The 16,901-nt window shown below is 39.9% G+C and overlaps 1 protein-coding gene across 1 annotated transcript; it reads left to right on the forward strand.

Annotated features, from left to right (window-relative positions):
* The first annotated feature begins 2,541 nt into the window (after window positions 1–2,541).
* On the forward strand, window positions 2,542–14,720 carry LOC149284379 (chromobox protein homolog 6-like). The gene is made up of 5 exons (XM_089496797.1): window positions 2,542–2,610; window positions 9,907–9,950; window positions 10,675–10,740; window positions 11,045–11,111; window positions 13,875–14,720. The coding sequence occupies exons 1-5, from the start codon at window positions 2,542–2,544 to the stop codon at window positions 14,718–14,720; spliced, it is 1,092 nt and encodes a 363-aa protein (XP_089352923.1).
* Window positions 14,721–16,901: the final 2,181 nt, after the last annotated feature.

Below are 16,901 nucleotides of genomic sequence, written 5' to 3' on the forward strand. Positions count from 1 at the left end.
ATAAATGTAGTTATTGTAGCTAGAAAACACATTAGCCTTCAGGAGATATATCCGAATACATATTGTGATTTCATTGATATGTGTTTGGATGTATCTGTTGTTGGATCAGTTGTAATCTTAAACACATAACACATTCATAAATCTTTTAGATGGTATGCTGTAGATAAAGCATTAATCCATCTGATTGATATTCTAATAACACAATTCCCTAGTTCCCTCAAAAGAAAACTTAACAATGAGCTATGTGAGGTGTCCCAGTAGGAGCAGTACCGCTTTTGTTTTAACCCTCAAACACACATTTTAAATACTTAACAGAGAGCACTAGGGGCAAAACAATCTTCCCACAGACAGGTTAAGACATCCTGAGGCCCAATGGAGGATACCAGATTACAAAGTTCCACAAGGGTTGCTGCATTATTATGATTGCCTGCAATACACTCCTCCATCTTCCCAACATCAAATGAAACCCAAGCAAACCAGCAAACTTTTGCCAAAAGCCCTCAAAGCCTGCAATACACTCCTCCATCTTCCCAACAACTGAAGCCCAAGCAAACCAGCAAACTTTTGCTAAAAGCCCTCAAAACCTGCAATACATTCCTCCATCTTCCCAACAGCAGAATTATTTTAAACGCCAACCATGGCACACCAAAACCACACACTTTCTTCAGAAGTGCTGCCGCACGGCTGAACACTACTCAAAAAAATCCAGCGAAGACTTTACTCAGATCACATCTGTCTAACTACCGCCCTATCTCTCTGCTTCCTTTTACCTCTAAGTTGCTTGAATGGATTGTGTACAATCGTCTTACTCACTTCCTTTCCTCTAATTCCCTCCTTGACCCTCTACAGTCTGGTTTCAAGCCCCTTTACTCTGCTGAAACGGCTCTAACAAAAGTCTCCAATGACTTGCTATCTGACAAAGCATAAGGTCACTTCTCCATCCTAATACTATTGGATCTCTCTGCTGCTTTTGATACAGTTGATCACCACCTTCTTCTTGACTCACTTGCTTCTACAGGCATTCGAGATACAGCTCTCTCCTGGACCTCCTCATATCTGTCTGTCCATTCCTTCTCTGTCAGCTTCTCTGGCAAGACATCATCACCCCTTCCATTTTTGGTTGGTGTCCCCCAAGGTTCAGTCCTTGGCCCTCTGCTGTTCTCTCTTTGGCAGACTAATCAACGCATTTGGCCTCCAGTATCATCTATATGCAGATAATACCCAAATCTACCTGTCTTCTCCTGATCTCTCTCCATCTCTCATCCCCCATATTACCAACTGCTTGTCTGCTATTTCTCATTGGATGTCACAACGCTACCTGAAACTTAATATTTCTAAAACTGAACTCATTATCTTCCCTCCTTCCATTTCCACTCTCTGCAGTCTGCTCTAAATGCTGCTGCTAGGCTTATCTTCCTTGCACGCTGCTCCTCTTCTGCTTCCCCACTCTATGAAATCCTCCCCTGGCTCCCTATTACCTTTAGAATTAAATTTAAAATCCTGGTACTAACATATATAACTCATAACACTGTTCCTCCATACATTTCTGCCCTAATAAGCAAATACTCTCCTACTTGATCCTTAAGTTCTTCCCATGGGCTAAGGCTCTCCTCCTTACTTATCACCTCTTCCTTTTCCTATCTGGAGGATTTCACTCGGGCTGACCACATCTCTGGAATCTACTTCCACCGAACCTTCAGCATTCACCCTCCGTCCCAACATTCAAGATCAACATCTAAAAATTCACTTCTTCAGAGAAGCATACCATCTTGTCATACCCCTTGAAGATATGTATTGTATTAAGCGCTGTGTAAATTGCTGGTGCTATATAAATAAAAGATAATAATAATAATATATTAATTTACATAAGGGCATGCTTTTCCAACACAACCCTAAAGCACTTGGTGTAAGCTTTCACTTGACCATCGTTACTAGGCCGTAGCCTAAACAAGTTACAATGTGGAAAGTCCACCTATGCCGCTTGCTAAACAATAAATAAAAGTAGCAGGCACCCTCTCTGATGTAAACATAGTTAAAACAATATGCAAAATGCATAATTGTGCTCTTCTTTTGTTGACGTTTCCTTATTTTTTCAAGAAATATAATTTACACATCAAATAAATACAACAATGAAGTCTTTATCTCTCTATAGCAATGACCTTTCTAAGAGCAATTCATGTCAGAAGAGCACGAAAAAGCGAGCCGGAGGTCCCGCCACGCATCGGGGGCGCGCGCTCCTCTTCAGCCATTCAGGTCGCGTGCTTGAGGGCTGGTAATATTTAGATGATGGCTTTAGACGGATAGGGGGCGGGGTAGAGTGGAGAAGGTGGGGTTACTTCAAGCGCCTGCAGTAAAGGTTTGAGGTGGGTGTGTGAGAGGATGTGTCGCTTCAGGAGAAAAGGAGCCAATAGTATACTGGCATTTAGGATAGGCGGGGTAAGGCCATTGACAGCAGTGATGGGCGGAGCCAAAGCCGGGGTGACAGCAGCCGGGAAAGGAGGAGCTGTCTGCTTGTTAGTCTTGGCCAGGGTCTCGTTGAATATGGAGCTGTCTGCAGTCGGGGAACGGGTGTTCGCTGCTGAGTCTATCATTAAACGGCGTATCAGGAAGGTGAGAAATCGGTATCTAGCGCTTTGGAGGACTCCAGCCGCGCTAGCATGATGAAAGGACCTCAGTATCTGTATTTCTTCACCGGTCCTTGTTTACCGAAGAGTTGCGCAGAGAAAGCCAGTGGCGCAGGCCTTTGCTGCAGCGCAATGGCGCGGGATTGCGTTCACTCTTTCGTTGCCACGGCGAGGAACACCTCCTCAGTTGGCATGGCAGTGCAGGCTCATTTGTTAATGAAATCCGTGAGCCAAGGCCCTTCAATGTATCTGGCGCCTTATACCCCAGGCACTCCAGCAATTGCATTGCTTGTATCTATGGACGTGTAACCGTCATACCTGACATTAAGATTTAACTCACCTAAAGACCTTTTCTGCGCGAGCTACTGTTATTCCTTTAAACACCTTAATATTAAGGCTACGTAGTGATCAACCATATTCAGTGAACGATGGAGGTGCAGCGCCATGCTGAGCAGTCATCTGCCTTTAAAGGGTTAAAATCAAAACGATGGCATCAACAGATTCCCTGTACCCATGTTTAATACATAAACAATTTCCTTCTTGTTTCCCCGTCACCACTGTAAACAGCTGCCTGCTGACACCTTCACACTTGAAGTATCCCGCTGTTACATCACTGGGGATTTAATCACATCCATTCCTATTGCAGTAATTGGCTAATTTCGTCCCATTCCATCAGTGTGCATTCTGTATATATATATATGTGTGTGTGTGTGTATATGATATATATACCCATAGTGTTGTGTTTTCAACTTGACAACCACACACTTCCTGTGCAGCTGTGCTGTTTTCGTGATGTTATAGTAGTGTTGACTCTAAATGCACTGGCGGATTGCCATTCTCAACTTGTAAGGTTGTTGTATCCTAAAATATTACATGGATGTTTTGCTACTTTGAAGCTTTTGATAGCATTAATACTTTGTTGCGGATTTGAATATTACGTGATTAGTTAATGTACAACAATCATTCAAATAAAGGGACTGCCCAGGCTGTATTTCTTAGAAATACACAATCTGTGACTTATTTGTGGCAACTAAGATCTGAAATCATATGATATTCCTACTGTGTGGTGTGAAATCTTGTCTGTTCACCCTTGGTGTATGATGTATAATTCAATCAGCTGAGTCCTTCTTGCTGGAGAAGCCTGACAGTATTGACCCTCCTATAATGAATAGAGTGTAAACCCCAAATAAGCAACCTTGTGTTGTGCCAGTTGTTTTTCTCAAAGCAGGCTGATTGCTCTTGGGTTACAATTCAGTTTTTTATACTTTCCATAAAGGTTTTGCATTATGAAAGTAACGGGTATGTATTATGAAAATTGCTTTAAACTTTGAGCTTAAATTATTATGAGAAAATGTTTGCTTAGCACCATGAACCCAACAGATACCATCTCTCAATGGAAAGCTCTCCACATTTACTTTATCATAGTTCTAATGCAGTCTGTTGGACTTATCCACCGGCCACCTTTGTGCTGCCGTCTATACTTCTGAGTGCCAGGATATGATGTCCTATCCCGGTTATACACCATTTAAGGACACGCAGAACAGGGAGGAAGAAAACTCAGGAGGACCATGTAGTGCAGCTGTTCATAGTGTTAATGGGCCAGCTGCAGAGATCAGTGGTCTTTCTTTTAACTGGCCCACTGAGTGAATCAGGATCCTGTTACGAAACCAAATGACTGCCGGCTGTGGCCAGAAAACATCACTGGTCACAGAGAATTGTATTAAAGGAAATTCAAACAACTAAGTATGTTGACGTAGATTGAAAATTATTGCTGTGCTAAACTAACTTCTCATATTACGATAGCCATATATATTTACAGACTTTTATGTCCAAACTGCAGATCCTCTGCCCTGGGAGAGAGAGAAAAAAATCCTAAACTAAATCTTGGCAGAATGTGTGTCTGTGTAATACATACTGACAGCTTCCTCCCCTGTAGAACTTAGGTGAAGCACAGTCTCATATAGTCAAAGAATGCTTAACCATAAACAAACCCTAAAGAGTACATGTCAGAAAGAGGTGTTCTGCACAAGATCATAATCTCTGCTTGATCATGGGTGATACTGTCTTCCTGTTTTCTACAAATCACAGGAGTAGAGCCGAGTGTTATTGATAGCTTGTTAATTGTGTGCGTATGTGTTTATTTTTTATTGTAACTATCTAACTGCTTCAGTTTTTCATACTGTTCACTATTTGGAAAGTTCCTACCATAAGTGTAGTTAACTTACTCTGTAAACTCTTTACCAGATGTGGTGGTCTATGGAACTTCGTGCTGCATCCAGAAGATGTAGCCAAAAACATCTGCGCACATCTTAAAGCGTCTTAAATGACTAGCATGATTTAATATTTCCGTATCGGTCAGTTTCAGGTTTAACATGGCTTCATATTGTATTTCTTTATATTAGTAATGGTGCTTAACAAATTCTATACTTAGTTTGAAAGATGCTTAATGAACAATGCTTTAAAAAAAGTGTTTTTTTGGCTTCATAATATGTAATTTTGAAATATATTCCCTACTGAGGTCTCTGATGACCAGGCCTGGAAAAATATCACACTGAGTTTGGGGAGATACTCAAGTCCTCAGTCGTGTATTTTACTTTGTAGTTAGTTATACATTACTGAACATATTTTTTACACACTTAAAGTGTAAATCTACTACACCAATAAAAAAGGGAAATCTTAATTATCATGATGATGGAGAGTGCCAGTCTGGTCCACAGCAGCACATGCTTAAAGTATCTTTAAAAATGAATGAGCAACTTCTTGACTAATTTCAATCATACCTGTTTTATTTATAATATAATTTTCAGCGCTCATACAATCCGTAGAAAAAAAAAATCATAAAATAAGCCAGGCACTAACCAAACACCCCAATACAATTTTTAAACGAAAGTACTGTATTTGGATTATAAAACAAGTTGTCCCCCCCCCGAGCAAATACTCTGAAAAACATTCCTCGTCTTATATTCAAGGTCTTCTTCTAATCAGACCTCAAATAGAGGTCTGACTACAAGACTAAGATCCAGATCCTCCGCAGCGCTGCAGGGAACCTAGATCCTCCTCTTCGGCAGCCTCTGCTGCTGCTGGCACTTCCTCTGGGGGCTTCTATGACAAGGTGCCAGCATCACGTGACCTTCTAGTGCTCCACCATAGAAGTGCCAGCAGCAGCGGAGGGTGTCTGTGCGCATCCCGCAGCTGGTTAAAAGGCATATCAGGAGGCAGAGTGGCATATAAGGCATATCTGGGGGGCAGAGTGCAATATAGGGGGTATAAGGCATTTCTTTGGAGCAGAATTGCATATAAGGGGGTATAAGGCATATCTGGGGGGCAGATGTGCATAACTGGGGCAAAGTGGCAAATAAAAACAATCTTTTAAATTATAGTTTTTATTAAATATGAAAAATAGTTTACATGTGAATTAATATTTACTAGTAAAACTTTTTTTCCTTTAGGGTAGTCTTATATTCAGGTTTTTTCTTTTTTTTCCTAAATTAATATTCAAATTTTGGGGGGTTGTCTTATAATTGGGCAAATACGGTATTAGATTCGGCATGCCACAAAGGCAATAGATATATTTTGAAATATACATAAAGAAAGTACATAGCCACAATTGTGGCAAAATGACTTAATGACACCAAACTACTAAATCTGCCTTTGTCAAAGGTTGAAACGGCTTATTTCTTTGTTTTAGGTTTTTGTTTTTAATGCAGCAGTTCGTTTTGGCAGATTCACTTGTGTAGATGTTACAGGTTCTTGAAAACCTGTAGTTAAGAGGACCCTGAGATTTTAATTTTAATTTATAACTTCTTGTCATTCTGATCCTATGTCATATAAACAAATGGCAAGCACTTTGGCTAAAATAAGAACTTGATCAAATAAGTAAGTCTTAGACCAGAAAACTAAAGGACGGATGCATTGAGTACCTGTACATTGTACATTACATTGTATTTACTTCTTTGCTCTATATTATTGCAACTCCAATTTATTTAACTCACTGTTGGAGAACCTCTGTGCTAGGAGCACATGCAAGCCAGATATTCCTTTTGGGTGGGAACTTAACAAAATTTCCTATAAACAAGGGTAGGCCTGAGTACCTAAATATGAGTAAAATCACTGGAAAATTGCAGAAAATATATTGCTGCAAAATGAAATGACCCTACTTCCACAAGGCACCTCCACACTTACCCCCCAAGAGTAGACCAGTAGATATGCCCAGTGCACAAGTGCATCTTTTCACAGGTCACATGTAACAGACTGCAAAGCAAAAACACTTCTATTCCATCATCTAGCTTACATTTCTACTTCTTTATCCCATCCAGGGGCGTAACTAGAAGCCTCGGGGCCCGGGTGCGAGAATCTGTTATGGGCCCCCCACCCCCCAAAAAACATGATTTTTACACAACAATTTTTTTCCAACAAATTACATATTAAATCATATTTGTCAAATTTTTCAACTTTTTACAATAACAGAATACCACATTACAATCCCAGGAACCAAAAGTGTTAAAAGGCCAAAATAAGTAGCAGGGAATGGATAGAATATTAACTCGGCAGATGTATGAGATAGAATCTTTTGTGATGGGATTGGGAGTATATCGATACACTAAAAAAGTCATGTTACATCTGAAGCCACAATTTAGTGCCACTAATCATTTTTAATAAAATATGCAGATTGAAATAGAGTAAATAACATAAAACCTTTACCTTTCTTCTCACTGATTTCAGGGCCTAGAATATTTTGTCCACTGAAGTGACTACAAATTCAGAAAGGGCGTTTTATCTCTGGATAAATAAAAATTACACAGTTCTATTTATTCCCACAGAAAGTAAAAAAAAATTGCCTAACATTAGGGTGCAGTCTTCCCGCCTTCTGACCCTGACCATGGTACTCTCCCCCGTAATCATCCCCAGAGACCCTCTTACTTAGTTCATGTATAGATCAAATAAACAACACATGTAAACAGTACGTTCATGTATAGATCAACTGAATAAGACATAAAAACCCTGTATTTACAGGTATACATAAATAAGGCTTAAAAACAAATATAGATCACCCTATCACGTGATATGTGTTCAAATTAAAAAGTGAAAATTTAAAAGTAAAAATAATAATAAACAAGACTCCCCTAGCAATGCACTGCAGCAACCCGACAAAACACTCCTCAGGATGTTCAAGACCAGACGTAATCAAAGAAAAAGGGGCGCATGTACATAGGGCGTAATCAAAGAAAAAGGGTTGCATGTACATAGGGCGTAATCAAAGAAAAAGGGGCGCATGCACATAGGGCCCCTTTTGTACATGCGTCTCTTTTTCTTTGAATACATAAATAATGTATGGAAGCATAGCATAGCTCAACAGAATAACACACAAACCCAGCATTGCAGGTATAGATTAATTAGAATTCACATAAAAACACGGCATTAAAGGTATAGATGAAACCCCCTAAATTACAGGCATAGATCACAGGTTGCACACCCCAAAACCAGCCCTGGCCTCCACACTGTCCACATAGAACCTGACCAGCACCCAGATAACACACAAAGGATTTGCCATCTTTGTCCCCAAACAGCCCATCCTGTGTCTGGCTGGATGGGGACAAAGGTGACACTGGGGAGCTGAACTCGTGTGTCTATATATAAGTGTTTATATATGTGTCTAGACAAATATATCTATATAAAAAGAAATCTAGGAATCTCCATTTTTTAAAAGAATAAAAAAAAAAAAAAACTGTATGCAGTTTGTCCCCCTCCACAGACACACACATAGATTTCTTTTTATGTTTATAATTTAATAAATAATTTAATGACATATACACACATACAAATTAATTCTTTTTTTTAAATACATTATTTTACTGACCTACCTACTTCTTCCACTTTGGGGCCCTGATAGATGCAGACTGCTGTATTATTTTTAAACAGGATGTCAGTGAGTGACATCTGGTGCTCCAGCAGTCTTTGTGAGGGGGCGGAGCTTTCACCCCTCACGCTGCTCTAATCACTAGGCGGCCGTCGCCAGCTCCGTGGCCCGGCTTGCCTTATTAAAAAAAAACGGAAAAAAGATTTTGGGCGGCCCCTGGCTTGGGCCCCCCCTGACTGGCAGAACTCCGGGGCCCGGTCGCAGTCGCGACCCCGGTAGTTCCGCCACTGATCCCATCCCAGATTTACAAGGTCTTAAGAAGCCTCACTCAGGCATCTGAATTTACCCATTTAAAGCTCACTTTGTGGTTGCTAGGCAGGTCCTAGCACCGGCATGTCTGTGTAACTTTATTTTTTGATAAACACACCGGCAACGCATGGTATTTTGGGGGATGAAGTTTGCAACTATATTGGCTCATGGACCAATGAGGAAATTCAAAGTTGGGTAGCGATCAAATCAAAATGACATCAGGGATATCAGCTGCCTGAGCCATCAACCCTGCTGGTGACCTCTCTGTTCTGATTTCATATACTGTTATCAGGTCAGTAGGACTCCATGATCCCTATGTTAACAGTAGGTAAGGAAATAACAGTGATTTGAAACGATTTCTTCAAAAAAGATGAACAATGCCCAGCCTTCCTGATTGCAATGTGTTCGATCAGCTAAGTAAAGTGATCAGGGATTCCAGAAGGGTCTGGGTAGACCCAGTGGTGTAAGAGAAAATGTCTACAGCCCCCTTCGAGATTTACGGTCGTGGGTCCCCATGCTCCTCCTACGCATTTATACAGTACTTACACACTAACATATTTACATACACACTAACGCACGCATCTTGACCATTTTTCGTGGATGTAGAAGTATGGGTTGGGAAAGTGGTTAATCTCTTCAAAAAGGCATGTGGGGTCATTCCTAGAACTCCTAGACAAAATTGTGTGCTCATATTTTGCCACATACTTTAGAAGAGTTTGGGGTGGGGTGGGGTGGCTAATAAAAGAACCACTGTGAGTCTGGGTTATGTTTTTGGGTTTTTTTTGTTTGTTTTTTTAAATATACATTTGTGGGATGGTTTTCGACTATAAATATACACTTTATTATCGCTATCCATCATATCGGAAAATGTTTTTGTACACACCTGTAATAAAAAGCCGTTGCCTATATTCTGGCTTATATATTTCAGAGAGTGTCAACCATAGTGTAATTTCACTGTGCTTAAACACTTGTATTTTAACTTTGAGTGGTTTTTTTTCCCCCCTTTTTTTTATTTATTTATTTTACTTTGAGTATATTGTTTCTTTAATTTGTAGCAAATTCTTGTCTCGGATTAAAAATGCAGCGGTGTGAAAATTTTCTTCCCCATTTTTTCAGGGCCGCATTGAATACCTAGTGAAATGGAAAGGGTGGGCCATAAAGTAAGTATTTCTAAACAATCATTCTATTTACTACCTGCATATATTTAGCCATCTTACTTACTTGAGGATATTTAAAGCTATTAGTGTTCATTTTTATGAAATACGCCTTGCTGGGTTGTAGGGCATAGTAATGTTTTTAATAATATGTATACTGTAAGTTTATTGGGTTGGTCTTTTTATAATGTGCTGTGTTGTGAAGTGTAACTGCAGTACCACTTATACTGATTCTCAGGAGTATTTACAACCCATGCAGAGGTTATATAATATAATTATATAATGATCCTAATATCACGCAGTTTATTGTTATTGCAGTGATGCCTAAAGAAAGCATTTGGTGTATTTTTTTTTTCTTGTAAACCTATCTTTAATCAGAAAGTGTAATCCTTTTTACGGCATTTTTTAATGTTTGCATTTGTTTTTTGTTTTTTGTGTGTGTGTGTCTCAACCTTGTGGTGTTACATGAAGTTCCATGCCATCCAAGAATACTTGGGTTTAACCTCTCTACTGACTTTCATGTTTTGTACCAGTAGAGGCAATAAGGTTCCTTTTAAAGATCAACTATCACAGAAAATCAAAACATCATGACCTTAAAGGTCATAAAATCTTAAAAATATTCAGAACTTCTACCAATTACAACTAACGTGTTTTTTGTAGCACATTTATATTGTGCAACTTGTCATGTGGCTTTTCATAGTTATGATTTTTTGATTTATTTTTTTTGCAGGTATAGCACTTGGGAACCGGAGGAGAACATTTTGGATTCCCGTCTCATTGTGGCATTTGAGCAAAAGTGAGAATTAATAACCTTCTTTCACATCTTGTTTTTTATGTGTTCAGACTTCCCTCATTTTCTGCCCCTTTTATAACATATAATTTGTGGAAAATTTTGACCTATTATCATAACTCCTATTTTATTTTACTATTTTTTGAAATATTGATAGACCCTTTTGTAGATCCCTTTGCACCTTATCATGTTTCAGCTCTGGAGATATTTCATGTAACGTGTCTGATTCACGAATGCCTTTGTTTCTACTTTCCCTACATGTACTATGGCAAACCTTGTTCCCTTTGTTGTGTCTTCTCTAACTTCACAGGGAAAGAGAGCAGGAAATTTATGGACCGAAAAAACGGGGACCTAAACCAAAAACCTTCCTTTTAAAGGTAATTAAAAATGTGTCTTAGGAAATGGTTGTTAATCGTTCAGTGAGCAAACAGTTAAGATCACGGAGTAGTTGGCAAATGTTTTGCATGTACCACAGAATGAACATGTTTATTTTGACGCATGTAATTTTGGTCTTTAGTTAGATGTTTGCAACTAATGGTTGGTTTCGGAAGTCTTCCTTTATAAAATGATATGCTATTGACAACATTCCTTTGTGATCCCACCACAGCTCTTCTTCCAGTAGAAAAACAAGACTCTCTAAATTACCAATGTAGTCAACCATACACCAGGTAGACATTGTCCCATAGTCCTGTGGTTTTTGCCCTATTTTTTTTTTCTTCACCTTTTGTGCTGTGGCCCCAACCAGTGAGAGGGTAAATGGTAGAAAGGCCTTCTTGTAACGTCTTCCGGATTCATTTTCTCCTATCTTGCCTGTATCCTACTGGCTGCTATTCGGTTTAAATCCAAGTTACAGATTACCCTGCTATAAATATAAGTGGTGCCTTACTTATCCACCTCAAAGCCAGAGACTTTCTCCTTTAAAGTCACTTCTTCTAGGAAAGGAAGGGAGGTCACTGAGGAACCCTATTTTTGGTGGAAGAGTTTTGGAAACTCATGTATTCAAATCCCCTGGAGATGCTGGAGGAGGCAGGGCAAAAACATTAGACGGTCTAAAATGTTTCCAGTTTTCTTCAGGAAATTTCACGAAATGTATGCAGTGGCCGAGAAAGCTACAGGAGCTGTCGTTCATCTTGAGGATGCTTCCCAGTTTTTTAGCCAAAGACAAGAAAGCATAGGCAGCTGTGAAGACATTGTTCAAATGCTTTGTGGCTTGGTTTTAATCTGGTATAGCGCCTGCTTCAGTTGCCCACTTTGTGAATGTTTCAGCTCTATCAAGCAGAACAATATCTAGCCCTTACATCAGACCTGGGTATGAGGATATTGCCACATATAAGATAGGTGGTGAAGTTTCAGACACCATATGGCAGCCTTTCTGGCCCTCTGGCTGAGATTTTGGGCAACAGTCTGCAATGGCGCATCTATAGAAAGTTGCTGTTTACCGTAACAACTTGCTCCTTGAGGCTCATTTTCCTTCCACTCTGCAGCTCCATATCACCTAGATGCAACCCTGCATTGACTTGGATGGATGGTGAATCTACAGAAGTCTTGCTGCCATGTCAGAGGCTAATCCAAGGGAATTTTAGATACAGTGCAAAATAACCACTTTCTGCTGATGGAGTAGACCTGCAACCTGTGAAAGTTGGTAGAAACTCCTGATGAGGAAGCTATTTTGCACCATAAGACAGGTGATATTGCTTTTGGGTTGATTTCTCAGCACCTGGCTCATCTTGAGTTTTTCTAAGCTCATCTACTTAGAGTAGGGGAAAGGGCTTCTGGCAAAATAGGGTTGGTCTTGCTCTGAGAGGAAAGGAACTTGCTTTATTGGCCCTTTATGCTTCTCCCCAAAAGCCGCTCCATGTAGGAGTTTCATTTCCATGAATTCTAAGCTGGAGTTTGTGTTTGCTGTAGCCTTTGAATCAGAGGGCTTGGTTACAGACAAAGCTACATATCAACTACTGGCTTTTCTTGTCCATTTGGAAGGTCCAGAGGGGGCTAACCCCATTATCTGTAAGTGAAAGAGGTCTTAATTTAGACCAAAAACGCAATTCTTGGTCAGAAGCAATCCTATTGCAGCTGGTTGTATTTTGTCAAATCCTAATCAAATCTGTGGGTGAATTTTCCATATCAATATCCAGGGAAATGGAGGTGTGCCAGGTCATTACAGGGAACCTAGGCTGATGGCTTCAGCAGACAACATAAAGGTTGAGCAATTTTTCTTAATTTTCCCAAGAGGAGACAATCTTGCTCTAGACTCACTTTCTCAAGAATGGAACTTAAAACCTGCATGTATCTTCTCTGCCTTTCCTCTGCGCAGTTGATTTCAGATCAGGATGGTCAGAACAAATGCTATTATGAGTGCTTTAGACTAAGATGTTTTTGGTATGCAGACCTAGTCCAGATGTTACTAGTGCCATCCTCTACATTCCTGGAACATCCAGAACTTTTCTTGGAGACCTGTTTTGCATACGTGTCCAGCTCAATTAAATGGGGCAGCCTAGAGGGTGAGGTGTGTTTCCAGATAAACCAAAATCTGCTGTGTGATCAATACTATGCTGAAAAGCAGGACACCGATGTCCCAGAACATCTCTTCTGTGTGTGGTTCTTCTCAAGGTCTTTTACGTTTCAGGCTATGTGGAAGGGCCTGTGTTGCAGCAGGTATATATCCGCTATGTGAGTTAAGGACTCATTCTGTGGCCACATCCTGGGCTTAACTGGCAAGCCTCCTTCCTATGCAAATCTGCAAGGCTGAAGTATGAAACATTTTACAAATAAGGTTTAAAGTATCTAGGTGCAACTTTCAACCAACCTCTTATCAAGAGATATAAAAGTCCCTAACTAGGACTGAAACATCAAGCTTTTTGTTTACCATTTAATTTATAAATATATGTACTTTTTGTCTTTATTGTATGTGTCTTGTTGTTATTAATATTTATGAAGTGGAATTTGGGAAAGGGCCTGTTTTCTGTATTCACCAATTCCCCCCCCCATGGTCATCCTGCTAGACGCTACACAAGAAAAATAAATTCTCAAGTAAGAATTTTATTTTCCCATTATTAACTACTTAAAACAGATCCTGATACGCTTGTAAGTCCAGAAACTTTTTCTGTAGCATATAATTTTGCCTCGTATCTCTTTCACAGGCTCGAGCCCAGGCTGAAGCTTTACGTATAAATGACGTCCATTTCTCTGTTAAACCTGGTTCCAGCCCTTCTCCAAAACTGCACTCTAGCGCAGCAATGCACCGCCTGAAGAAAGACATCCGCCGCTGTCACAGCATGTCTCGTCGCCCTTTGCCCCGGCCAGACCCCAGTGCACCTTCTGGAACAAACTCGGGTCTGCGCCCCCCTGTGTCGCCCTTTTCCGAGACTGTGCGCATCATCAACCGTAAGGCCAAGCCTCGAGAACCTAAAAGAAGCCGTATTATTCTTAACCTTAAAGTGATTGACAAAGGAGCAAAAGCACCTCTTGGGCGCCCCAAAATCCCCTCTCGTAATAGGGTGATTGGAAAGAGCAAGAAATTTAGTGAGAGTATGCTTCGCACTCAGATTCGCCATCTAAAATATGGATCCTTCCCCCTGTACAATAAACCAGTTCATCGTGGACCAGATGGTGCCAAAACAGAGGAAGAAGCCACCAATCAGGGGCTAGCTGATGATAGCTCCAGTACATCTGGATGCCCATCTCCTGCACCTTCTGATGACCGTCCCCCCAAGCTGCTGCCTGAAACTCTTAGCCCTGCTGTTCCTGATTGGCGAGAGTCAGAGGCATTGGATCTATCCATCCCGCCAGAGTCCTCTGCTAGCAAACGGGGGCAGGGAGAGCCTGATGATTCTGATCCCGAAGAAGAAGCTGGAGATTGGCGTCCAGATATGTCTCCATGCTCCAACGTAGTGGTAACAGATGTCACCAGCAATCTGTTGACGGTCACCATTAAGGAGTTCTGCAATGCCCAAGACTTCGAGAAAGTGGCAGCTGCTGGCAAATAGAGGGCAGGAGGGCATAACTCCCTTAATTTAGGAAAATTTTATGTACTGAGATTTTAAAGGTTTATTCACTTAAACCATCCAAGGTTACTCCAGACTCCCCCCCCCCCCCCCCGTCCCAATGGAAGGTTAAGTCCATATTTAGTTAGTGGTGCTTCAGTGCAAGACTTCTTTCATCATGATGTTCACTTGAAATTGCTCCAAAAAAAAAAGCACTGCTCAGTAAATATGAACTTCAAATCTGTTTAATAATATTGAGTTCAGGTTAAAATATTTTTTGTAGGCTAAAAAATGACCACAAGTGAAGGAGAAACACAAAAAGAAAAGCTTGGTCCACCTAGTCTGCACTTTGGTGCAGAAGTTCACTTTGCTGTAGGCTATTTTGCCACATCCTGAGTGTTTTAGATGAAAAGCAGGATGGACTAAAAAAGCAAACAAATCATGTTCCTTATTTTCCCGAATATAGGGATTATGGTGGCCCCTAATCATAGGCCTCACCTTTTGAATATTGTGTATTACGCACACACACACGTGTGTGTGTGTGTGTAATAATACACAATAATAATAAATAGACTGAAACAAAACATATTTGCATTAGAATGTAATTCATTCTAAGGAGCGTTAAAGTACTTTAAATAGTAAAATAACAACAACTTAGTAGACGTTTTTAGGTTTGGTAAATGTGCAGATTGAGTGAACAGACTCTTCACTGATCGAGTACCCTCTTTAGGCAACTAACATTTCACTTGTGGTGCTTAAAACACCGCTAATTACCATTACACAAATTATGAATAGGGGAAATATGGTAAAACACTTTCTGCCCAATTTGCCAAGGTTTTTTTTGGGGGGGGGGTGGCACATTTGAGATGCTTGAGTGGATACACCTTTTATATGGAGTACACTTATAGATAAGCTAGTGAAAGGTCTCTGATAATGTAATCCCCACAGTACATATCAGGCCTCTAGTGTTCTAAACATTTATTGGTGCTAACACCTATTTATGTCCTTAGTTTTCAAATAGAGGGTGCTTATAAGGTAACACAGGAAGGCAAGTGTTTTCTTACCTGATATGATCTGCTCTCCAATGCATCATTTTGCCTCTTCTCTGCAATTAGGTTAGCAGACAGCTGGTGCTAATTATTACTATATATTTTTATTTCCAGATATTGAAGGTAGTTGATGCACATCAATGCACTGTCTGGTAAACAGAATGGGGAAGGGTTGGCCTTTTTTGCCATTCTCTTTCCAGTAGGCACACTTGTAACTTTAAAAAAAGATACCTAAGGTATCTTGTTTCTGCCGAGCAGCTAAAATTAAAGTTTTTTGGGGTTTTTTTTTGTTTTGTTAGGGGAATGAAGTGGAAATCCTATTGTCATCTTGGTGCTATAGTTGGATTGAGTTTTAGCTAGATGTTTTAACAGTGTTGATGATAATTCTACAGGGCACAATCATGGTGGCCTCTCTCGTGTTGGAAAGATTTTGTTTCCTGCTTTTATGCTGAATACGATTTTAATTGCCTCTAGGTATGAAGGTATAGCAAAATCCATATGTTCTGGCTTTTTTGCTTTTATTGCCTTACTAAGATACCACCAGTTTTTGAACCCAACAAACGTATTTATATTTAAAACGTGATTTGGTGGTCTTTTTAATTATTGTAGCGTTCCGATATGTATTTAACTATTAAGGTTTAAATGGGTACTTGAAGTGACATTAAACATTCTTTTTCACACTGAAGAAAACTTTTTAAGCAAACCTTACTTTTAAGAAAATTTAAGGTTTGCACAATCATTAAGCATTTGAGTTTTTTGGTTTCTTTTGTTTTGTTTTTTTTACAAAACTATACTGTTTTCCTCACCGCAGATCACTTCCTGCTGCTTTTATTTTTATGACAGTACGGTAGAGAACTCAATTTTTCATATACGTAAGGTTTGCTTGATCGTTTTCATAGGTGTGAAGAATAATATGTTAAGGAGGGACTCAACTTATTCAGAGAGGACTATATCAGAAAATGACAGCTAGAGAAGATCTGTCACTTTTTTCAAAAATCATGTGATCGGTATGCTTAATAATCCTGTCTAATGATGCTTTCACAAATTATATATGTATTAGCATGTATGTAGTAGAAGCTCCCTGTTCTGGGGTTTTGCATAATTCTGCCCCTTTGTAGTTCCTCCTCTGACAGAT

The sequence above is a fragment of the Sceloporus occidentalis genome, unplaced genomic scaffold (assembly GCF_023333645.1).
Source record: "Sceloporus occidentalis isolate IW3139 unplaced genomic scaffold, rSceOcc1.0.p SCAF_94, whole genome shotgun sequence".
NCBI lineage: Eukaryota > Metazoa > Chordata > Lepidosauria > Squamata > Phrynosomatidae > Sceloporus > Sceloporus occidentalis.

What these genes read in the sequence shown, in the direction of transcription:
- LOC149284379 (XM_089496797.1), top strand. Translation starts at nt 2,542, where the DNA reads ATGGAGCTGTCTGCAGTCGGGGAACGGGTGTTCGCTGCTGAGTCTATC. An exon ending in TTAAACGGCGTATCAGGAAG is followed by an intron (nt 2,611 to 9,906) that starts GTGAGAAATCGG and finishes CCATTTTTTCAG; the next exon opens with GGCCGCATTGAATACCTAGT. An exon ending in ATTGTGGCATTTGAGCAAAA is followed by an intron (nt 10,741 to 11,044) that starts GTGAGAATTAAT and finishes CTAACTTCACAG; the next exon opens with GGAAAGAGAGCAGGAAATTT.